Consider the following 26021-nt stretch of genomic DNA (forward strand, 5'->3'; position numbering starts at 1 on the left):
ATTCTCCTAGCTTGGTGATCCAAAGGTAGCTCAGGATTTCTATTTGATTCTTATTAAATCTGATCTTTCTTATAATTATTTTTTAATTGATTCTAGAATAGGTCAAGTATTACATACTATTAAATATAAGTGAGAATTAATTTAATTTAAAAAATTAACTTATAGCTGCCCTGCCTTCCCTATCCTTGTTCCTCATAATAACAAAGTTAAAAACATTTTTTGACTGCATAAAAATTTCCCCCTAGGTTCATATAAGATTTCTTTTCACAATTTAATGTATTTGTTGTTTTTGTGATCACACTAGCATCTTTCAACTAAATTATCTAGTGAATTGCTTCTGGTGTCTCTCTGATTTCTGTTTAAAGATTGCTGTTCTATTGGCCTATTACTTTTAATTCAGTCTATACAATAAAAAATGAAATTTAGCCACAAGAGCTTTTCAGTTTTCCCAATTATTTTCTCATTAACTTTGCTTTTGTACTCCCTTTCACCCTTGCTCTACCATATTTATAGATAATACTTTTATGATAGAATGTCTCCATCAAGACTTGCTCATGTTTTACGGGTAGTTGAAAGATCTATTAAAGGTAATTGAAGGACAGTTAACATTAGCCTCCAACACGGAAATCACTGACAAACTATTTTCAACATTGTGTGAAAATAGTGACCAAGAAAGAACAGTGATCAGGGGATAGCTGTTAATGGTAGACAAGGGCTGCCTGACCAACAAGGCCCATGTGAAAGCCGAAGTTGAGACAGTGCTGTAAGCTTTGGGCCCTGGGCCTGGGGCTGCATCAGCCCAGAGGAAGAGTTCTCTTTCTCTTATTAAACCACTCAGAGGAGTTGCCTTTTAAAAATTATCACAAAGGTGCTAGGTGTGCTACCAGTGGCCATTTGTGAGATTTACTGAATGACCATTCTCTGTTCTAGAATTTACCTTCAAATATTGGAAAAGGCATTGCCAGCATTGGACATGTGGTGGTTTTATAAAGTAATACGTCATCAGTTATAGCTGAAGACTGAAGACAGAAGGATGGCACTTCCAGCACACCTCTTCTTGGTGGCCTTTTGTCTTCACACCAGGGTACATTCACTGCAGTTATTCTAGTAAGAATGGACTTTTTTTCCTGCATCTTCCTCAAGACCTTGAAATATCACATAGAGAATCTCCACAATTGTGAAAACTAATTCATTTTTTTTTTTTCCTGAGAAAGGGGAATAGAACGCTTCACTGCAGGATGTGGAGGATATGTAAGAAACACCAAATCAGAATGGTGTCTAAAGTCAAATTTAGATACCAGGACAAAAGCACAAATGCCTGGGTCCTTTGTTTCTTACGACTGTGCATAGAGTTTTCTCCTTGAGAAGAGGAAACCATGGAACAAAGGTCAGGGGTAGGAAGATGAAGAGCGTCTAGCCTGTGATGGACACTCAAAGAAGGAAGAGGCATGGTTAGTAAAAGAGATACATCAACATCTTCAGTGATAGGACAGAAAGGATGGGTATGCAGCAGGTGACCATGGCAGCTGGGCAGAGACTAGCATAAAAGAGAGGGAAGGAAACAGGGACTTGGGTAGAGAAAACCATGTTGATGGGTAAAGAGGCAAAGGATATAGAAACAAATTAATCAGCAAGCACAGACAGTCCTTAGCTGCTGATAAGACAAACAACAGCAAGAAGAATTCACCTACGAGAAGTAGGTGACTGATCTGTGCCCAGCATTGAGCCAGGGCTTATAGAAAATCCAAAGTCAGTAGGGGACACTGTGACTGTGCTCTAGACAACAGTAAATGGCCCTGTACTTGCAGAGTGCTGGCAGGCTCTGGCCTGTTGCTAAGTGGCACATACTAGGGAATCACTGGACCTGCTGTGTTATGAAAGAGAATGCATTCCCACCAATTAGAGCTATAAGATGAGCCCGTTTGATCACATCACTGCAAAAGCCAAGAGGCAGCGACTTAGGAATTAAAATTCTTCAAGTGAAATGTGGAAGGCTACCAGAGGTTACCACATGACAGTTCACTTCATATCAGAATGTTAATTCCATTTACCAAGGAGGATGATAAATCTGTTCTTAATTTTTTTTAACTGTTTATAACTGTAGAAATACAGGAATGAAAGGCATTAGTGGTATATATGATATAAGGAAATACTACATAGTAATAATCCAGGTTAACCCTGTCAATTATAGCTTTCTTATCACAGTTAAGATGTTCCGTAAAGCTGTTTTAACTGACCTATAACACTGGAGGAATCATGAACACCCTCAAACTATATGAAGTTCGAGGTTGCCATTTGGTCAATAAGAATGCATCATAAATCTGGATGATTTTCAGTTAGTTATTAAGCTCATCTGGGATAACAGTGAATCAAAAGAAGGTAAGAGCAAGAAGGCTCAAGGAATATGGAATTGCAATCCATCAAGAACTGCAGGAGGAAGGAGAAATGATGGTCAACAGAAATGAGAAGAGGTCCAAGAGTCCAGCAAGGACCTAAGCCATACTGAGACCTTCGTGTCTCCCTCTACTCTAACCCTTGGAGACCCCATTCCACACCAAATCAAATGTATTAAACTGCATCTAGATGCAACAGTAAATATGATTTTGGACTGTAAACAATTGAAAATATTTTATAATTGCTAAGTCATTGCTCTAAGTACTTTAATTTATAATTGGCTATGATTTTCAGACAATCTTCTTACACCTCTGGGAACTCCTTTTAAGATCTACCTACAAATTGTTTTCAAATATCATGGACTTGACAAATTTAACAATCAATGAAGTTAAAATGATGTTGTTTTGAAGACATTTAAACAATTATTTCAATGTTTTTCATTTAAAAATTTTGGAAGCAATACATTTTCTTGCCAGGCTTCAGATAGTTTTAGAGACCGCCTTTAGGGGCTCTCATAGGCTTCCCATTCAGGATGCCCCACCAGTAATGTTCAATAATGAAAACTTAACCCTGACTGCTCAGGTCAGAATTGTCTGAGCTTGTGCTTCCTGTTAATCTTGCCACCATAGAAACCAGTAACATGAAGGGCAATTTTAAAATGTTAACTAAATGGTGTTTCAACAATTCTTCCTCTCAAGTTCATCTTCACCTTAAAACCTTTTCCTTCCATTAGAACGTGATAGCTCTGTGTCATGATTATTTGAAATCCCTTTTTATTATACCCTATCAGGAGTCACTGCAGTAAATCCATAACATTTTTACCTTCTGATAATTAACACAGAAGAGAAGGCGAGAGTACCACGAATAAACAATGGATCTTGTTCAGTGTTTCATACCTTTCTTTGTTTGGCTTGATGTTGATGTCACCAATGACATGGATGTCTGCAAATTTTATCCTAAATTTGCTCAGGAGGGAAGCCATTCTGAAAATATAAGAGAGAAACACTTCATCATTGCATATTTAGCTATTTTCAATCAGAGAGTTTTGATTTCATGTCTTATTTCAGCTTAGATTTTGGACAAAGGCTTTGGTTAGTGTTTGATTTTCATTACAGTACTTGATGAATACAGATAAATGTGGACCAAGTTATTCCATTGAAGGCAAGGAGAAATTTCTGTAGGTGCAGTCACTGGAAACAGCAAACCCAGCTCTGCCTTCATGTTTCAGGGAAGATATTGTGGAGCTGTCCACTCTTCCTTATCATTTGGAAAAAAGAGAGCAAGTTCCAATACTTATTGACTATTACGGATAATTTTTATAGAGTTACTGACAAACTACTGACAAACTAATAATTATTATATATTATTACATCATTATAGATTAAAGGTTTTTTCCCCTAGAAACTGAAAATTTTGATATAATTTCAAAGTTACAAAAAAGTTACAAGAATAGAATAGTGCAAAGAAAGCTCAGATTCACCAACTGTTTATATTTTGCCCCATTTGATCTGTCATTCTCCTTTTCTCTTTTTCTATCTACATCTGTCTATCCATATATTTTTTGCTTGCTGGCTTTCTACCTTCTACCTATTTTCCATTTTAAAGTAAGTTGCAGATATCAGGCCCCTTTACCTGTAAATACTTTAGTGGGTATTTCCTAAGAACAAGGACATTCTCTTTTATAAACAGAGTACAGTTTTTGACGTCAGGAAATTTAACACCGATGCCCTACTACCATCTAATCCACCACCATTTTCAGATTTTATCACTTGTCCCAATAAGGTACTAGAGGCTTTGTAGACCTCATGTTAGTTTCCATTTTAGTATGACTCTCTTTACAAGGAATTAAATATTTATAATATCTTTCTAAGAGTGGGGAGAAAATGTGGAAAACTACTGCATAAGAGCCAGTCATTATTTTGTGATTTCTGGAAGTAGCAGTTCCAGGAAGGGCTAGGACTTAGGCATGTCATGAGGGACCAAATGCCGCCAAAGGGCATTCTCCAGATTCCCGCCCGAGACCTTTGGATACACCACACTCTCGGCATGCTTGTTGCTCTCAAAACTACAGATCAACTCGCCATGACTAAAGTAATAAGAGAGACACAGACTTAACACCGTGGGACTTATTTATTTTTTTAATTAGAAGAGCCATCAACAGTCATCCATTTAAACACTTTCATACTACAAGTGAAAAACTGGGGACCCAGATATGTGCAGTGACTGTTGCAAAGTCCTGCAGCTTGTTGGTGGCAGAGCTGTGGCTCGGACCAGATGTAGTCTCTCTGTTCTCTTCTAAGTGTGCTGTGCTAGAGTGACTGCTGTGAATTAACAGGTTTGAATCTCCCAGAAGAAACTATTGGACACAGATGCCTTCAGGCTCTTCCTTTCTTGGATGCATTTACCAGTCAGAACAAAATAAACATTATACAAGATAATGATACTCTCATTCAAGACTTGAGATGAGGCTTCTGTGCCAAATGCTTGTTGGAAGCATTTGTGGAAGGGGATAAAAGGACTGAAGACAATGATTAGAAAAATTACACAGATAATTTACTGACCAGAGACACGTAAGCTTGAGGCCTATCATGGTGACTTTGTCTTTAAATTTATTGTGCCTCAAAGATGCTTACCGTTCTTAAAATTAAAGCATTAAAACAGCAAACATCCAAACACAGGAGTGATAAATTACTTACGTAATTTTTTCTTCTTCAATGCGATTGATCTTCCCTCCGACATAGATTCTTAATTTACAGTCTTTCCATTTTTTTCTGAGAGTCAAGATATAGGGGATAAGGAGTGTTAACCCTAACAACAAAAAGAGAGTAGATTATGACAAAAGAATGAGCATATCCAACTGAAAGGAAATGAGTAGCTTCATATCTTTATTCTTTCCCACATTCATAGCTCCTACCTAATTTAAATCTTTGGAGAACACGGAAATGTTGTTCTTTAACTGATATCGTTTCATATACGTTCCCATGCAGTTTGTTAAATTTATCAACATAGAAATTCTGCTCCCTAGTGTATATTCTGGAATTTTTTACCTCCATCATCAAACAGCCACCAAACATCAATTGTGCCTTTTCCTTGCTTCTTTTTAAATTGGGTGCTGGCTTCCACCAGTTTCTGGTTGATCTCCCCCACATGCATCGACTGGATTGTGTTAATGCTGCTGTCTGTAATGAAAGAGAAAGTAGTACATCCATTTGTCTTTTGAGGAAAGAAGCAAAATAACTTTCTAATAAATCTCTTCAGGAGAATAGAGGAAGGGTCATGAATTTGTAAGTGTTTTTTATACTTATGGGTAAATAGTGAGTCCTCTTCTCCGGAAGAGGAGAGACAAAGGTCAAATTCCACAATAATTTAGATCACCTTCAACAGTTCAGAAAAACTTGATATTGATCTTATGATTGCAGTTTTCATTATAAAGCAGCAGATTTTTTTTTTCAGATCCTTAGTAATCTCTCTCAGAGCAGAACTATTATTTAGGCAGGTACCAATGCTAAATTATCTGATACAAAAGCCAAAATATCCCGATTTTTCTAAATTTCAGGTATAACTCAACTTATATTTTCAGATGTACCTAGAAGTAGAACATGTGGTTATTGGTTTTCTAGAGATAAGCAGAAGTATCAGAAGTACTCCTTCACTAGACAGTTTGTTCATTTGAGCGCAATTTTGGTGTAAACTCCATCAATGCCTGGATTATAAACGTTGCCAGGGACCATGACCATCTTGACTCTCTATGACCCTTTGGTCCTAATGTGGACCTGGCTTACTCTTTTGTGACCCTTTGGTCCTAATGTGGACCTGGCTTACTCTTTTGTTTTCTCTTCAAGGAATCTGTGAATCTAAGGTAAAGCCATTTGAGCTATTTGAATCTCTGTGAATGAGATGAAAAAGCCAGGAACTATGATTAAAAACACCTTTTCTTGAGTTATAGTTAAGAGTGTACATAAAGTACTTAAAAAAAAATTTTAATGCAATTTCCACCCTAACATGGACACAGCAAAAGTGTACCAGGGAACTAGGGCAGTGTTTGCTCAGAACCGTTGCTCCTATTTCCCAGTAGGGGTTTCCTTCCTACTCCATATATGTTATTTCTCATTTCCACATCTTTGAAAGTTGTGACTTCATTGCTCTGTTTCAAAGCGGGGGTGTCAGCATAGTGCTTAGAGTAGAGCTGACAGCCTCTTCAGAGCTTCCTCTCTGATCTAAGAGGTTCTGAGGATGCTTTGTTCTGTCTTTTGTTGTTTTCATGTTTGGGCCTGTCGGTTCTGAAGCAATTATCTCATATAGTTTGTATCTCCCTAGGACCGCTAAGGGAGAAAGTTAAATATCTTTACAAACCGGACCAAACTCTGCCGCCACTTACATGCAAATCAAAGCATCCAGAGGACCGTGTATGAGTGCCTGGAGGCGGAGTTGGTCCTAAGTCAGAAGAGTGGTCAGCTAACAAAGGCCTGGAGCAGTGAAGGGGCCTACTTCAGAGCTGTGTTTGAAAATGTAGGTGTTGGAAATAAAACATAACATAATCTTGCTTTTCTGAACGGTGAGACATGTTGACTTTCAGAGGTGTACATTTTTGCCAAAAGTATTGCGACGCAGAAACAGCGTTCCAGAAAAACTAAGTCCCACTTTCACTAATAAGGACCTTAATGCTTCCCTCCTCCCCAGCAGCTAGAGAGCAGTATGGGTTATGACTTCTGAATTTTCCATTGCTTTTCAGATTGTACCATTGCATAGTGCAGATTCAACGGATAGTTAATTCTTCTCATGGGTACACGAAATAATTGAAAAGGAAAGAAGATAGTAGTTAGTATCCAGATGGTCTTATTCTAATATTTACACCCTGAAAGACCTGATGTAACTCCAACTTTAGATTCAAACACATCATTTTTCTAGAAAATGTCCTTTTAAGGGGACAAAGGCACAGTAGGTTCTCCCCTAGCCCATGGAATGTTCCTGGCACCCAAGGGTACCTCTAGTGTTTGAAGAAGGGAAATGTTTGGATTTCCTATAATTCTGTGTAAATATATAAAAATGTTGTAGGGCTTCCCTGGTCGCGCAGTGGTTGAGAGTCTGCCTGCCGATGCAGGGGACACGGGTTCGTGCCCCGGTCCGGGAAGATCCCACATTGCGCGGAGCGGCTGGGACCGTGAGCCATGGCCGCTGAGCCTGCGAGTCCGGAGCCTGTGCTCCGCAACGGGAGAGGCCACAGCAGTAAGAGGCCCGCATACCGCAAAAAAAAAAAAAAAAAAAAGTTGTATTACAGGTTAAATTTAGTCCTTGTGTCACAGTAGGAAAATAAGCAAACAGAACCAAACCTTTTCCAGGGTAGGAGACAACCTCTTTGAAGGGCCTCTTTGAAAGGTTGGCTCTTATTAACCTAGACCAGCAGCTAAGTCTCAGTTTGGATCTTGCTACTTGACTTGGAGACCCTGCCAGAGACATGATCTTTCCCGGGCGTTACACCAGTGAATGACTTCAGTAACTATATAGGATTATTTGTGCATGAAAGAAAGAAATGTTAACATTCTAATTTTCTACCAGCAGAGGTCGCTGTGGACCTCATTAAACTGAAACCGGCAGTGTTTCTGGAAAGAAAGCAATTTTCAAAAAAATCAGTTATTTGAATCACCTGTTTATTAAACTTATAACAAGGTCTCATTCTGTGGTCCTCCATTTCTGGGATGTATACTGAACATTCAGAGATAAGTGTACCATTCAGCCAAAATCTGCAGGTAATTAGAGTCAATGAAGTTCCAAGTCTGAAATTCTGGTTTGTGATAGAGATGCATTTTTGAAATTAGAATTCTATCTGGATCCCTTATTTACCTATACCAGTCGACTTTCAGTCTCCTGAAATGTCTGCAAGGTGTGTGTGAGGTGTGTGGGTGTAGATAAACCAGTTTGGGGGCTGGGTCACTAATTTCTATCCCCTCTACATCTTAACTAAGAATTTTCTGTTTTATGACGTTCCATCTGCTAAAGCACTGTATGACTCCCAAACCAAATATTATTTTAAAGCAAAGTTTTTACAGTAAGATGGTACAAAGGGGTGAATGTTGTTGATAAGTTACAATAGCTTCTACCTTTTAGCCATACTATCTTCTCTTTTTTTTTTTTTTTTTGCGGTACGCGGGCCTCTCACTGTTGTGGCCTCATGGGCCCAGCCGCTCCGCGGCATGTGGGATCTTCCCGGACCGGGGCACGAACCCGTGTCCCCTGCATCGGCAGACGGACTCGCAACCACTGTGCCACCAAGGAAGCCCAGCCTTACTGTCTTCTCTTAAGGAAATATCTTTCAGTCCTTACCTACACTCAATGTCCCCAACGTTTTAGATGCTCACTACTGACCCCCATAGACACTCAAGTCGTGGCTCGTCTTGTAATCTTTCCTGTAAATTTTAAAGGCACTTACCTTTTTTGGGAGTTGGCTTAGTAATGTTCAGCTTGCCAGCTTTTTTAAACAAGCCTCGTAGGCCTCCACTTTCTTCTTCGCATTCATTATCTTTGATAGTGGCTTCCAAAGCCAGTCTCTCCTGTTCTAATTTCTCTAATTCATCTGATGAAAGAAGACAAAATCACTTACTCTGCTCAGAGCAGCAAAGTTTCTAGGAACAATCTTATTAACGATTTTAATATTAAAAATGGTGTCTATGCAATTAAATGATTATTTATACATATATGCTTTTTCTGAATGATTATTAAAATAACGTATATCACTAAATTGTATTCAGAAAGTAACGACTAGCTCAGAAAAATGACTCTATGTGTTGTTATAATACATGAAGACACTGGGTTTTTTATGTGTGAGGGCAAAGGGGGCTGTCTAATGCCATCTTTATTTACTACTGGCAACACAAAATACCAGATACACTGTAATAAGATCTTGTACACTGAAAGCTACTGATTTACTGACCGAAGCTGCTGGGCTAGATATTTTACAACTGGGAGTGACAAAAATTACAGAAGTATACTGGGTGTATATCAGGCACAGAGCAATGCCTCCTGAATTGAAACATAAAACTAGAGAACAAGAATTAAGGAAAGAGAACCATATCTAATAATAAACCCTGTGGGCTCCAAATACAAATTACAGTGAAAAATATCCACCACCAACAGTTCTTTCCAAGAAGCAAAGATACTTTCTGGAGTGAGTGACCAAAGCAAAAGAAAGAAAAGCTGAGGTTTCTGTGTGCCTGTCGGAGTCCACATTGCTAAAAAGGGCCTCATGACACTGGAGTCTGGAATAAGAGTCAAGCTGTGCAAAATGTCCTGTCCAGGGTTTAGACCTACTATCCAAGCTTTTATGTTGCATTTAGCTGCCTTTTATCTTTTTTGGAGTCTGATTATGACGGAAAATTCCTAGCTGCTATGTAATCATTGCATCCCTCTCTGACCTTAACCTGCACTGAATCGGGGTAAATAAATAAGACTTTAAAGGCAATCATATGGCTGTGTTAAAGAATGATGGGCATTCTTGCTTACAGTCGTAAGGTGGCACTCTTGTCAGATTCCCTCATCTTCTTGCCTACTAAAGACAGAGCCTTAGAAAATGAGCCAGGTTCCGAGGAAGAGAGTAGAAAACCTAGATTCAGTGTTATGAAACACTGGTAGGGCTACTGTAAATGTCAACCCTCGGAGCCTGTTGCCTTGTCTATCTGGGAAGTGAAGCTATACAAACTCTAGATTTATCAATTTTGTACTAACTAAATCTGTCAGGACAGTCACATCCCTAGATGGTGCTGTTATTCAGCTACACAGAATTGTCTGGCCCCTTTCCAGGTGCTAGCAATTAATCTTTTGCCGGTGGCATGAGACTTAAGGTCAAATCACCCATGTGATTTCCCCAAAGCTTCAAAGGTTCTCAAGACCAGCAAGCAGCTATAGAAAAATCTAAGAAATCAGATAGATGGTATTAAAGCTTAGACAGGAGTTGCTTACCCCTGACTTTCAAAAGGTGAACACAAGCTGCATTGCACTGGGGGTCATAACCAATTACAGCTCTGCTCCTGGCTTTGTGTGACATTGGGCAAGTCATTTACTTTTCCTATGCCTCTGATTTCCTATCTGTGAAATGGAAAACTGTAGCCTTTTGCCTTTCCCACCCTCCTAGCTTTGTAAAAAGAATAAACAGCTCCTGAACAGTGCTTTGTTGCTCCTTAGAGAACAAAGCAATGAGTGCATTTCTATAGGCAGTGTATTGATGCAACTTCTGGAAATCGGCTTAGTCATGCAAAGCAAATCAAGTATTTTGAGAAGGCTGGGAGTTATTTTAGAATTTAATATTTATTGTACACTCTTGGGTGCCAGGGACTGTGCTGCATATTATTCATTCCCAAACAACTCTGAGAAAGTTACTATTATTATCCTCATTTTGTAGATGAAGAAACTGAGGCTCAGAAAGTTTAAATAATTTGTCTGATGTCACCCAGTAAATAACAGGGTTCCAGTGCAAGAAGTCTGCTTGACTCCAAGTTCTGTATGCTCTCCTCTATGGAGACCTTCTGCTGTTGGCTTATTGCTATTATTTCAGGGTTGTTTTTATTAACCTCCGACTCTTTATCCTCAGATGAACCTAAACACTCAGGCACATGGTGTAATGCCAAGTTAATTCCCCAAAACTATGGTCCCCTCAAAATTGTCATTTTAAAGAGAAGACTCTAAGGATATGGGTACATAGGACAGGCTGCCCCAGAAAAGCAGCATCATTGTCCTGGGTGATGGGTCTCTAGCTATTACCCATTCTGTGGGTTGTTGCAGGGGTCAGCTATGGGGTAACCTGTTCTTTGGAGTCATCTGGAAGGCACGTAATTTGTGAGCTGCTTTGGGGGCAACTGCAAGGGTTACACTGGGGAGGGGGTTCTTTTACTTTTCTTCTTTTAGCAGGCTCCAGCATACCCTGTGATTAGCCACTACTTGCCATGTTCTTTGTCCTCTAATTTGGACAAAGGAGGAAAAGTAAATAAATCCTCCTTTGTAAGGATTCAGCTGGCTGAGTGAACTGGGAGCTGCTCCAATAATTTGCTCAAAGGTATATACAAAGCCTATCCTGGACAGAGCAAACTGCAAAATCCCAGGCCTGAGAGACAAAACTAGACTTTGTGTGAATGAGTCAGATTCAGCAGTTCCCTCAGAGACGACAGAGACAGAGGGTGACAGAGTCAATTCTAAAGGCTAAAATCTGCCTGCTTGGACATCTTGGATTTTCAGATCCACACAGTGGTATGACCACTCACAGTGATTTTGCAAATTCTTATTAAAGTTAATTCTTAATTATTCACTTTGTAGATGATCTAAGGCCTCCTTCTGTGCACTCCCTGCTTTTCTCTTTTCAGTGCTAGGTAGAAGTGACATTTTGATTATCTGTTCTCCTGAATTAATCTATCTGGCCTACTGTTTGCCTCTGTTTGCATGCAAAATCACCAGTAGACTTTGTCCAAACATTTCTTTCAACTGAAGTACTGGCTAGCTGACTTGCAAAAGTGTACCATTAATCACAGGAGAGATAAAGCAAGGGAGTAGGAATAGATAGACGTAAACTGATTTCCACGAGGCTGACTGAAAACTACTCATTTCTTTACTGTTTCCACCACCACCACCATACACTGTGATGTTCAGGATTCACAGTGCCCTTTCCAATAGCATTTTATTTCATCCCAGCACCAATACTGGGATGCAGGCAGAGCTAGTAGCATTCTCCTCATTCTCCCCATTTTGCTGTGAAGGAAACTTGGGTTCACACTATTCAAGCGATTTGTCCAAGGTTGCATAGCTAGTGACTCAGGTCTTCTGTTTCCAATTCTAGTGTTCATCCTTCTACCGTCGTTCATCAGTGATATGCTCTGACTGCCAATATCTGTCTATTGAAAAAATACCCACTATGCATTTTTTGAAAAAACCATCCTCAAATTTCTGTCAGAGAAATTTCTGTAATACTCCATATTTCCATAATATTCTTCCTCAACCTTTATTCCACTAACTATAACTATGTGACATAGAATAGAGTTTTAAGATACATGTCTATTATAACCCCACTAGTCTGCAAACTCCTGGAGGGTAGCTTATGTCATATTTCATTACCACCATTTACTGAAAGTTTATTTTGTGGGAAGTACAATTCCAAATACTTTGCAGCCATCATATCCTTTCATCCAAGCAACAAATCTGTGAGGTAGGTACTGTAATTATTCCCATTTGGATAGCTGAGTTTGAACCCAGGCCTGTCTGATTCCAAAACCCATGCTTAGGCTTCCCAGACTCCCTCTCACATTCTTAGTTGTGCCCCTGCCTTGCTAGTGCTCACCGCCATAATCACTCAAGAATAGTTTGTTGAAATAAAAGAACAGCTCAATTCTGTTCAGTACAGTTCAAAACATTTGACAGCATTATCTCTGTAAAGGAAGAAAAACATGTGAACTCTTGTCAGGGGTGGGAGTGTGTACAGTATGTGTGTATGTAAGGGGGGTTGGTACAAAAGACAATGTTTGAAAGAAGTAGAGTTAATGCTATATACAGAGTTATAAAAAGAGGGGCCGATAGCAGCTGATGGTACAAACCAGGCTGGAATGGGACAGAAGGTAGGACAGGTGGGATTAATCCGAAGAATGAGCAGGAAGGAAAGGGCTCCTTACCCTGGAAAGGGCCACCACCTGGGCATCTGGTGGGACTCTGAATCTTGCATATTAGTTTCATATTATATCACATTTACAAAGCCACATAGCTAGGGAGAGAGAATAAAAGCCTGCCCTTCTCTCATGCCAAGATTAAGAGGATCCCAGAGGTTCTAATGATGGAAGGAAAAGCTTAGACTTTTAGGATCTATCAGTTGAGAGTGAGTTTCTGAGTCGTCATACGTTCCCCAAAACAGTTCTCATAGGAAAAACAAAGAGTGAATCCCGAGGTGTATCCTCATGCAAATGCCAAAACCACTTGAACAGTAGTTTATTTTCTAGTCCTTTATAAACTGATTGCATGGTAACCAACTGGAGTGACTATTTTGAAATTCAGTTTAGTTGTCAAGATTGCCTCGAATGGTCTATTTCCAGTCTTTCTTTTTTTCTTTGTTTAGCAATGTCTTTTAGAAATAGGCAGGAGTCTACACATTGCAGTGCAGTCTGAATCTGAAAGATAGAGAATAGTCAGATATCTGACAGCAAAAGAGAGAGCAAGGAAACCCACTGAGGAATCGCATATCCTCCAACTTCACAGCATCCTTTTTCTTTATTAATTATGAAATTATGATTCTTTCTTGATCAATCAGCTCAAAGCTGTAAATGCTCACATGAATCAATGTGCTGTACCCCAGGTGAAGCCTAGTTGAATTGAAGGCAGGAAGGAATCCTGCAGTGGTTGCCTTCCAATCAAGTAATTATTTACTACACTGCCATCTGTCTTTATTTTGCTAAGCCACTCTATCAGACACAGCAGAACCCTCGTGCTCTGAGATGGTCATAAATCGTGCAGTACTTACATGGAACACTTGACTGCAGTGTATTGTGAACCATGTTTCATCACGTTATTTCTTACCAGTACAATTTGGACTCTATGTTGTAGTTGGCAAACTTGCTAAATACCCGTGGGAAGTGAACAATATGAAATACTGCATTTTTTTTCTGTTGTCAGGCGATAAATTGATTTCTTAAGAGAAACTATCAGCCATCAGTACTGGATGAGTTGCTGCACTATACAAGTAATAATGCTATGAGCATCAATCTTATTTACATAAAAAGTTATTCTCACATAAGCCTGAGACACAGTATAGAAATAATTGTCATTAGCTGGTAAATTACCTATAAAGTTGATTTCTATTCACTGCTTTATTAACTACAGTATATGGGCACTCTGAATTGCTAATATTTCCTTTAAATTATAATCTGTGATGACACTGTGGTGTCTGTTTTGGAGAAGCTATGATGATTATCATTAACATATTATAATGCAATACTTAAGATTTATCAGGCTCTTATTAAGCCCTGTATTACAGCATAATACAATGAAATGCAAGCTTATTTCTTCCAATTCAAAATCTAACATGAGGGTTGTGTCATAAATTACGTAACTTCAAAACAATGCATGGAAATGTGGGGTAAAGTTAATTTCTATCATTATGCTGTTGTTTTTCTGCATGTTCATGTATTTGTGTAACGCTGTTTTTTCATTTACTCTAGATAATTGGTACTTATAATTATTTTATTAGCATCCTACTGCATTTTCCCTTTCTTGACTAAGAAGCAAAAATATTTCAAACATCAAAGTTGATATAAATTAGATACATCCCTTGGGAAATTAGAAGGGGATGCAGTTCACTGCCAGGATTCTTTCAGAAACTTACAGGATTTGCTTGCTGTATTGCTTTATAGAACTAAATTGACAGTGCATTTTGGCAGATGGAGCAGCGAGGGGTGGGAGCTACATCACATCTGTCAGCTTGAAGAGATCAACATACAAAACAAATGCAAATGTATAATTTAATACAAATTGTATTTTGCATTCTCATTTTTTTAGATGGAAAAACAGTGTAGCACAAAAGGCCGAAAAATTAAAGTAAAATGTAGAAGGTTAACAGAACAGGTCTCTTCATATTAGGTTCTTGTGATTGTCCTCAACATCATGTCTGTCTTACCACAGTCAGGCAGCCTGTATGCTGCATTTTTGAAGGAATAGCCTTGTTCCATTTCCATCTCGGATTTTACCAGTGCTTCTCATTATGTAAGTCATTTCCTCTCTAGCTCTCCTTTTAGCAAGGTAGAATAGAGGCTTCAAACAGACATAGGTTTTAATATTAGCTCTACTAATTACTAGCACTGTGAATCTTAGGGAAGCCTCAATTTTATTAGCTGTAAAATGGGGACAATGTATTTTCCTTATGGGGTAGTTGGGATGATAACTGTTACATGTGAACATGAAGCATAACACATGGCACATAATAAGTGCTCAAAAATTTGAGCTACTGTTGCTACAATGTATTAAGTTCTACTAGGAAGGAATATAAATGAATCATGAACACCATGTAGAATTAGTATATCTGACCTGGAGATATGAAGGGTCCATGAAAAAGAAAAGGGGCATAAAAAAGGAAGGCCAAAGGCACCAAAGATAACCTTTATATTGCAGTTTTGCATAGGATGGATTCTACTCTCAGTTTTATTTTTTAAAGCTCTTCATACAAAATCACAGAGTATACATATCAGATAGTGGTTCTCCATCGTTTACCAGTGCTTGATTTCTAATTTCTTCTTCTTTCTTCTCTTCCCTTGCAAGAAAAGAATTGTTGCATCAAAAAATTCACCTAATTCACTCATGTTCCCTTCTGTTAGGATGGAGACAATCGTGAAATGCCCAAATAGAATCTGAACCCATTAGGCACCTGCACTCTCAAATCTCTTGCAGGCTTTTCCTTTCTGTGAACCTATCCGGCAAAACCCTGGTACCCTTTACCCTGGAGACCAACTGTCGCTAGAGAAAAAGCAGACAGCTAGCAAAATTGCTCCAACTACATAGAACTGAGACTATTGTGCATGATCTTCCTCAATTTACCACTCTTACAAATCCACATACCTCTTCATCAATCCTCCCCTCTTTACTCTAATTTTAGAAGATGAAGCATTTTTCTTCTGTGTTAGGCCAACTCTTTCATTCATGCCCTTCCCTGAATTCTTCCTGTTCCTCCAGGATCTTACTCCATAGTCATCTTTCTTTACCCTCATCTTCAATCTCTCCTACTCTCTTGAGCCCATCTTTTTCAGCCTGGAAACAAGCCTTTCTCCCATTCTAAGGTCTATAGGTCTTCCTGTAGTAACCCTCCTCGACCTCATTCCTCTCCTTAACTTCCAGACTTCTCATATGGTGGGCCACATCCACATTCTCTGCCTCATCATCGCATATTCTCTCCTAAACCTACTGCATTCGGGATTCTATCAACACTGCTCTACAGAAATTGTTCTAAGATTATCTGTGCCATGTCAACTATATTTCATTTGCACTTTTACTGGTATTTTTTGCTGTATTTGACAGTGCTGATGATTCTTGTCATTCTGAGCACTCTGCTCCCAAGACTTCCGTGACAACACAGACTCCTGGTTCCTTTACTTTTCTGGCCACTCCTTCCCTGCTCCTCCTTGGGGACCCTTTTCCTGTGCCTTGGGGCTCTTGACTATACACACTTTTGGGGTTATATTTTCCAGTGTCACAGTTTCAATTTTCACCTTAATTATGATGTCTCTTGTATTAATTTTGGTGGGGCTGTCATAACACATACCATAGACTGGACAGAACACAACCGAAATTTATTTTCTTGCAGTTCTGGAGACTAGAAGTCCAATGTCAAGGTGTTGGCAGGGTTGGTTTCATTCTGAGGCCTCTCTCCTTGGTTTGTAGATGGCCATCTTCTCCCTTTGTCTTCACATGATCTTTCCTCTGTGCTTGTCTGTGTCCTATCTCCTCTTTTCATAAGGACTCCATTCATATGGGATTAGGACCAAACCTACTGATCTCATTTTACCTTACTTACTTCTTTAAAGGCCCTGTCTCTAAATGCAGTCACATTCTGAGGTTAGGACCACAACATACGAATCCTGGAGGACACAGTTTGACCCAAAACATCTAAATCGACATCTCCAGCTCAGATTTCTCCTTCAAGACCAGGACTGTCTAAATGCCTATTGGACAGTTCTGGTAGGATTTCCCACAGGACCTTGTTTAAAACTGAACCAGACATCTCTTCATTAAACCTGCTCTTCCTCTTGTGTTTCCCATTTCCATTGGTAGCACCACCGTTCATTGTCAGCCAAAGGATGTTTTTTCACTCCTCCCTCTCCCATATCCCACACATCCTATCAAACCTAAAATGCTGCTCTTTGTACCTCCAACGTACTCTGTCTTTTTTTCTCCATCCCCTGAGAGAGGCTGCTCTAGTCCAGGCTGTCACCTTCTCTGGCTTTGATTATTACAAAAATCTTTTTGATTTGTGTTTCTGTCTCTATTCTAGTCCTCTTCACGTCCGTACCTCTTGTAACTGAAAGAGTATGAGCTCTAAAACTCAAATTTCACCATATTATTCCCTCACTTAAATCTCTTCAGCAGTTCCTCATTGTCTGTAGAATATGGCCCACAATTTTTAATATGACAAATGAGCCTTTTAAAATCAGGATCTTATATCAGCAGCTTCATATTTCACTGTTGTCTGCTTCATACTTTTTTTTTTTTAAGGGGGCTTCCCGGACCAGGGCTGGAACCCGTGTCCCCTGCATTGGCAGGCGGATTCTTAACCACTGCGCCACCAGGGAAGCCCCATACTTTTCACTTCAGTTACACAAATCTGCTTTCGGTTGCCCATATACCCCACCTCCATATTCCTGTGTCTTCACATCTTTGCTAATGCTGTCCTCTTTGCCAGGAATGCTGTTGCTCAAACTCTCATTTTTCTCTCTCCCAACATTGCCTGGTTAACTCCTTCTCATACACTAGATCTAAAATCAAAGGTAATTTCCTCCAGGAAGCCTTTTGGAGTTAAGTGCCACTTTTCTCTTTCCCATAATACCCTATTATCACACTAACAGTACACCCATTTTCATCATGGGGCTGTGAGTGTCTTGAGATTACAGACTCTTATTAGTCTTAGTCTACCCAGCACTGACATATACACCATGCCTGGTACACAAGAGGTACCTTCTGTTTTAGTGTCATGTTGTCAGTGGACTCTATTGTGAAGTTTAGCTAAAGAGATAAGTAATGGATTAGAGGTCTATCTTAATATTTTAGCGACTCTTTAGGTGTGTCCTTCACTCCATACACAAGAGGATGTGTTTAAACTCTAAGACTAAACAAGTAATATATGGAATCCTCTACAGGGAAAAAAGCAGAATCCCTAAACTGAATTAGCGTTTCTGCCTCTGACTTAGATTGGTGATTCACAGCATGATACATTCAGGCTCATTTCCATGTTAGCTACAAACCAGATCATAGACTCTTAAAAGCAAAATACATGGTTTTCTGAGGAAACAATCTTCATTTTCTGAAACATCTTGCAAAAATCAATTTGGCAGTTTATTTTACCAAAGGTATTTATTTTTAGTGATACTAGCTTTGTGGTTTTGTGACGAGAAGAATAATTGATATCTGCCCTGAATTATTCTGTATTTTTGGTTAGCAGGACAAAGGCCACTTGCATTAGCAATGAGGAAAACACGGGGAAAGTGTACACACCTCGTGTCAGCACAAGAACGTGAGCTGCACTGTTGGGGGTTTTGTCTGTATTGGGTACTGTGCTATCCCCAGAACCTAGAACAATGCCAGGCAGGGAGTAGGTGCTCAATGAATGCCTATTGGTTGAATAAAGAAAATACATACCTTGCACCTGAAGAACCTGGGAGATGTCAAACCCTTGGCTGATTCTGACTATGACAACACCAATCTCAAAATCAAACGCATCACTGCAAGTGGAAGCAAAATGGTTAGTGATTTAAATGACTCCTTTAATCCTCAAGATTTGGACTAATACTGAACTTGCTTCTAGGATTTTAATGTAATTAAACTCCAAAAATTCACCTTCAAACATAGCCAGGAGCTGATAGCCTTTTCTGTTTGTTTTCCCTCGATGTCTTTTAAAAATGTATTTTGAGTAAAGGTAACTAACTCTTATTCAAACAATACTGTCAACTAGAATTTTGATTAAGATTAGAATTTTGATTATTTAAAATACTTGATTCTTTTCTACCGTAAACAAAACAATTGCTGAAATATTTAGTACAGAAGTTTCAAGGCTGCACAGAGCCTTTGAAATTTATCAGTCAAACCTCTTACCCATTGAGGAGGAATCCTACAACGTTTTGGACATCAAGTTCCCAGTTTAAAATGTCTCCAGTCCCTCTAGGGAACTATTATCATTGACTTTGGAGAGACCATTTAAAGCAACACTTTTTCATGGCAACTCTATCCTGTTGAAATTGGCAGTTGTGCCTTCTCTAAACCCAACCCAATGGAATTAGATTATCTAGGAGGAAAGAAAGCCTTGCTCTTTTAACTGTGTTCTCGCAGAACATTTTTTCTTTGCCCTTAAATATTGGGCAAACTGATTAGTACTTTGAGTTCATTTGAAATATTCTCCTTGGGAGTTCCTTTGTTCAATCGTTTATGGATTGAACGAAGCCCAAGGAAACTTTCCGTTCGGTTGTCCTTTCCCAGAAACGGTGCAGTTTGTGATTGCCTCACAATATGCAAACAAGTCTCTAGCCAAAGTAGACCTGAATTTTCAAATAGTGATATAAGTTCAGTATAATATGAATATCCATTCAAAATTTGAACCGTAAGTGAACTTCACTTAAAAAAATAGATCCATTCTAGCAAAAGTGCCACAAGGTAAATTTTGGATAAATCTTGTTTGAGGTGTCCTTGATTATAAAAAATAGACAGTGTGTTCCACAAAAAATATCTGGGTTCTGCATTAGGCAGAATAATTGTGGATCCCCAAAGGCATCCACATTCTAATCCCTGGAACCTATGAATATGTTACTTTACATGGCAAAAAGGACTTTGCAGGTGCGATTAGGTTAGGGACCATGAGATGGGGAGACTATCCTGGATAATGTGGATGGGCCCAGTGTAATCACAAGGGTCCTTAAAAGTGAAATTGGGAGGCAGAAGAGGAGGTCAGAATAATGTGGTGTGAGAAGGACTTGACCCGTCAAGAGCTTTGCAGATAGAGGCAGGGGCCGTGAGCAGTGGGCAGCCTCTAGAACCTAGAAAAGGCAAGCCCAGGAACTCTCTCCTAGAGCCTCCAGAAGGGAAAACAGCTCAGCCCACACCTTGATTCCAGCTCAGGAAGTTAGTGTCTGAGCTTTTTTTTAAAATTGAAGTATAGTTGATTTACGATGCTTTATTTGTTTCTGGTGTGTACAGCAAAGTGATTCAGTTTTATATATATATATATATATATATATATATATATATTCTTTTTCATATTCTTTTCCATTATGGTTTATTAGAGGATATTGAATATAGTTCCCTGTGCTATCCAGCGGGACCTTGTTGTTTATCTATTTTATAAATAGTAGTCTGTATCCACTAGTACCAAACTCCTAATTTATCCCTCCCTCACCCCCTTTCCCCTTTGGTAAACCTAAGTTTGTTTTCTAAGTCCATGAGTCTGTCTGTTTTGTAAATACATTCATTTGTATCATATTTTAGATTCCACATATAGGTGATATCATATGGTATTTGTCTTTCTCTTTCTGAGTCTCAGACTTTCAACCTATGTATTTGTAAGCTAACAATTTGTGTTGTTTTAAGTCATTAAAATTATTTTAATTAAAATTAAACCATACTTAAGAATATTACAGAAATTTAAAATCTACTAAAGAAAAATGGTAAAATATTGTACTATTGTAGTGATACCCCTTTACGTTAATACTAATACTGTGCTTTACATCATAAAACAGAACAGAACGAAAAAGTTAGAAAGGGAAATACAACATGGATGTCTGATTGTCTTCCTTCTGTATTGACCCCAGTGCTGTCATAATAAAGTCATTTAACTTCACCAAACCAGCTAAGTTTTATACTATTACAAATTTGAGCCACCTTAACACTGAACTTTATTACCAAGAAGACCAATCATTAATTTGGTACAAAAGCCAGAAGTCTCCTCAGCTTGGTATTACTGGGTTTGATTATTTTGGTCCTTTGAATTTTTAGAATGTTTTGGATGGTAGGGAGTTTGGAAGACGAACTCAAATAATTTTGTATCAACTGATGGACTCTTTGACTGAAGATTCACATATTTCTTCCTATTTGCTCCACCCTTTTTTGTTCCCAAAGGTGAGGACAACATTTTACTGAAGAATCTGGATGACAGAGTGTGGATCTAATCCATTTCTAAGAATGTCTAGTCAGCAACTGACTGTGATTTAAAATATATCAAAATGCTGTTTGCTAAGCCTGGCAAAATGCTGTCCCTGATCACCTGGTTTAGCCTTAACCTACTGAACTTAGAGCACCAGCAGGAGCCAGATAGCAGCACGTGGCATCCAGCCTTTATATGTTTAGGGAACACAATTCAGGAGGATACATTTAATACATGGGTTCCCCAGGTTAAGAGGACTGTTAAGTGAATGTTTGTTTGGTCAGTAATGCATATAATTTCAGAAGATGAAAATTATTTTCTTATGCTTCTTTTTGATAGGACTAATATTAGAATACTTTTGTTATGTTCCCTAAATCTCCCCCAAATAATGGTAAATGTGATGCTCATTCTAGCAGGGGCCGGAGGACAGATCCTAGTATAAGGAGCACTGTGTATATGCTTGCTTTGCAGGGATGAGGATTTTTTTCCTGTGTATTATGGACTTTTAAGTGCAGCCAGACCTCTCAGCACGTTCTCCGCCCTGTGGTATGAAATCAGAGCGAAGTCAGAACCCAGACAGAGGAAATCTTCCATTTTCAGAGCTGTTGACACAAAAGATGGCTGTTAGGGGTAGCTAACATTGACCCCCTTGAGACAAAGCTGGTTAAGTATGTTCAGGCCTGGAAGAAAGGCTCAATTTTCTAGAATGGTCACTGAGGACACCCTGAGCTTCTCTGTATGTGTAGAATTTGTTTTCTCTTACTCAAAAGAAGGAACCAAGCCAGGTAATACTTTGTGTATTTATATACTTTTGGAGGTCGCGTAGCATTGGGATCATTAGTTTAAACTTTGAATTCCGTTGATCCCCTCAAGTTCTATTATATTGGCAGTGTTTTCTCACTTTGGTAAAGAATTCAGAGTACCAGGGGAATGTCTTCTTCTCAGGCAATTTATTCTGTACAACAGTGTCAGTTATGTACTGCCCTGGTTAGTGCTTTATAAGCAAGAGCACGTCTTGAAAGCCATCACTTACTGTATGATTCCCACGTAGTTTTCAATCTCTGTCAGGGGAGCCTTCCTCCAGTTTTTTTTATATCCAATCACCAGAGTGTTTGGTTTCATTCTTCCTAAGCCTGAGGCCTAAACAGAGGAGATAAACACATGGGCAATCCTTACCAGGCCAGGAAACTACCACTGCAAGTGAAAAATAATGTCCAAAAGAGCACTGATGTAATGTTCTGAAGATTCTGAAGATTAGATTACATTTTAGTGCATGTCCTTCATGCCTGTACTCAAGCATAAAATAGAAAGATTAGTTCTAAATCATCTCAGCCATAAATGGATTTTAGATGACAGAAATGAAGCTTTTCTAAATTAGCAGTCATTTGCATTTCTTCTGATACACTCATTAAAATGGTTCAATAATTTAAAGTCAAGTGAGGATCGGCTTATCTGTTGGTATGCGTGTTGTAACTTAGTGGTTCAAAGCTCATTTCCACCTGCTATATCCATAATGTCATTAGCAATAAAATGCATGTTTGGAAAATTCTTATATAGAAGGATCGCTGGAACTTCTACTTACATTATTTATTGAAGAATAACTGAACTATGTTTCCAGAACCTAAATCTCTTACATGACAGTAACATGAATAGCCATCTTCCATATCAGAAGTTTCATTCCCCCCATTAGATGACAGAGTACGGCTTCCAGTTAATTAAATTTAATCCGGCAATATTACTGAACACCTATTAATTGCACAGTCCTGTGTTAGGTGCTGTGAGAGAGTAGTGAGGCATATTCTTGGGCCTGAAGGAGCTTAGAATAAGGTTGAGGTGATGAGATATATAATAATTATAATTCAAGTGCAAATGCAGTAGGAAATCATATGGAAGCATAAAGGAAGAAAATTTGAAGTCCAGCTAAGGATTCATGAATGGTTTCATGGGAGAGGTGGCATTTGTTTTGGATCTTGCAGGTTGGTTAGATATTGACAAGTAAAGGTAAGGAGAGCAGTGGAAGTGAAGGAAGGATATTCTGGGTTATGTTAAGAGTGAAACAAATGATCAGAGGGGGGTATTTTAGAGGGGACAGTAGCAAGTGGAAAGAGATCGGCATTGATGGAGGGTTCCTGAAATAAACTTTGCCTCCACCACATTTGGTGTATTGCCCTTAGAAATGTACAGGTAGCAGAACAGCTCCTCTTAGAGCTGTCATCTGGCCCCTGGCAGGTGCACGGCAGTATAGATATAGTCTTTTCCATGACTACAGTTTGGGAATGTGGTCATTCATGCCATAATTTCTTTATTCAAAATGCTGTAGTTGTCGTTGCTTCCCTTTAATGCCACTCTGTCCTGCCCTTTTTGTCATGACCCCTCTGTGCTCCACCATTTTTCTTTGAAGAATTTCAGGTGAACAAGCTTTATGCACTGTCGAAATTTTTTACAATTTCTTCTGGATTAGCATACGAATTGTTTTCCATACCAACGTCCTTTCACTCCCTCTTCTTATTTTGTGTCTGTCCTCTCATTCCTAGTTGAAATTTATTATTTTACTAATCTTACATGATAATTTTACATTAAATGTGTAACCTTCCCAACGTATTTAACCAAAGAGCTACTGAAAAGTAACTCACTACTGAAAGAAAAATCAGCATCTTGCAATGACACCTATTTCTGTGGTTTATCAAATTAAAAACAGATGAAAAGAGACTCATGGGGGTACTGGATCTTTCAGAAATGGTTTCTCTGCGGACAGAAATGCATCAAATACTCTTACTCTCCAAAATATTACAATTTAATCAACATGTTTTCTTTCTTGCCTGTATAAGCCATCAGAGTTACTTGGAAGCAATCCTGAATTTTGACACTCCTGTAGGTGGCAATTCTAAAAGCTAAATACATCATTTAGTATATGTAGAATCAGGTTTTTCCAACGATACTAAAGCCCAAATTATTAGAAAACCAAGCCCTATAATTCTGAGTTTCTCTTGGATTGTTTTAGGATTCCCTGGCATTCTAAATTATGAAAATCAGAACTAGGGAAGGACTCTATATATTTATTATAGAAGGTGAGGAAAAAAGGGAAGAATAAGGGAGAAAAGATGGAAGGACTGTGGGCTTTAGTGTTGAACCACAGATATTATTACATTTTATTTAACATTCTGGAAATAATTTAGGAGGAAAGGGAGATTTTATGCCTGGGATCACCAGGAATTTATTTAGTCCAGTCTTGCAGCTGCCCTCGCACCATTTGCAAAAGAAAAAAGGAAAAGAATGCCTGACTTGAGCATTGCTATATTCAGTGTGAGATGTAAAAATAGTTTGAAGTTTTAATAGGATCTTGAATGTCAACGATCAGAACAAATTTGCATTTCAATAAGTATGGGGACAGAATATATGCTGTTGGCCAAAGGCAACCTCATTTTCCATTTCCAGTGAATCACTCATAGTTCATTGTAATAGAACCTCTCTGCTTCTGTTTTAGCTTTGCCTATCCCCAGGAATTCAAAATGAATTCCTTCACCATCTGCATTGATCTCTGATGCTAGTCTGCCCAACTGGAGCCATTCCATTTGGGAACTTCATTAAAACGGAGTGCTAATTGTCTTTTGCCTCTGTACTCATTCCCTCAGTGCCAGCCTTACCTGAAGGAGACTTCGGACACCATCCCTGAAACAATATGCTGCCACTGCTGCATAAAAAGCCTTGATTTTGTTTTTTATAAGCCAGGCCTGCTTTTTTGCCATGCCGCTGTTCATCTCTTTAACACACAGCTTGCGCGGTCCCTGCATGACACAATCAAATATTGGTTAGAAGCCCTGCTATTATACATCACGCTGCTGTTGTTTTCTAAAGGACAAAAATAGCCAGCAATGCCCCCATTGACTTAAGAAATGGGAAAGAGGGGGAAACACCTCACTAAACAGGACTCACAGAAATTCAACCTTCTGGAGAGGACCTGGGTTGCTCACAGTTTCCAGTTTCCATGCAGAATGTCTAGATGTATTAGCACCTACTTAATTAACTGCCTCATGTCAAAAGAAAGAGCTGAGGGCATCATGGCACGTGAGAAAAATACTGAAAATGTGATTGAAGAAGTTCAGGATAAATTCACAATCAACCTTCGACTCAAAAGCAAGAGCCACATTTAGGAACACCAAGGAAATCTCAGCTAGAGCCCAGTTTCAAGAAATGCGACAGCACTCTTGGGAGCCAAAATATGGTGAGCTGCAAATCCTGGCAGGAACTACCACATCTTGACAATTCTGTTAGGCCCATTCATTGCTTTTCGTGTATGGTGAAGACGCCTTTGTACCACTTTTCCCTGTGTAATGTTGACATACTCCTGTTCGAATTAACATTTCCCACTACTCAATGAAGTTGGTGGGATTAGAAATTCACATACCTATGGCATAGGAAGAACAGATTAAGAGAGAAGGAGGCAGGTGTTGCAGCGGTAGATGAAGCATTTTATAATTTCAAGATTTGAGCTCTGGAAACTCATTTTAATTAAAATTTCTGTTCCTGTTTCTTCTTCCTTAAATGTCCAAGCTAGCGCTGTTCAAATCAATCCCAAAGGTATTTCTGATTATCTACCATGTGCCTGACAAAGGTACAAATGTACTATTTTCCTGGGAAGTTCTTTCAATTCATAGAGAGATTTGGTATTCTACTGAATTGTCTTAGATTTCTTACTAACCATCTCAGATCTTGGTGAAAGGCAGTGAGCAGGGCTGGAATGGGGCTTAAGATTCTGCATTTCTAACAGACTCCCAGA

At 38.9% G+C, this 26021-nt stretch overlaps 1 protein-coding gene and 1 long non-coding RNA gene across 7 annotated transcripts in view; one reads left to right on the plus strand and one right to left on the minus strand.

The window, feature by feature from the left end:
* LOC115845151 (uncharacterized) overlaps positions 1–26021 on the plus strand; it is a 136156-nt gene that overhangs the window by 34020 nt on the left and 76115 nt on the right. The window lies entirely within an intron of this gene.
* Positions 1–26021, minus strand: part of SLC12A1 (solute carrier family 12 member 1) — a 104422-nt gene that overhangs the window by 5475 nt on the left and 72926 nt on the right. The window contains exons 18-24 of the mRNA XM_060294283.1: positions 24889–25029; positions 22278–22384; positions 18754–18836; positions 8822–8965; positions 5442–5573; positions 5091–5202; positions 3291–3377 (exon numbers count right to left, since the gene is read on the minus strand). Coding sequence (XP_060150266.1) covers positions 3291–3377; positions 5091–5202; positions 5442–5573; positions 8822–8965; positions 18754–18836; positions 22278–22384; positions 24889–25029 — 806 coding nt within the window. The remainder of the gene's footprint in view (positions 1–3290; positions 3378–5090; positions 5203–5441; positions 5574–8821; positions 8966–18753; positions 18837–22277; positions 22385–24888; positions 25030–26021) is intronic.

This window comes from Globicephala melas, chromosome 2 (assembly GCF_963455315.2).
Source record: "Globicephala melas chromosome 2, mGloMel1.2, whole genome shotgun sequence".
Taxonomy (NCBI): Eukaryota; Metazoa; Chordata; class Mammalia; order Artiodactyla; family Delphinidae; genus Globicephala; species Globicephala melas.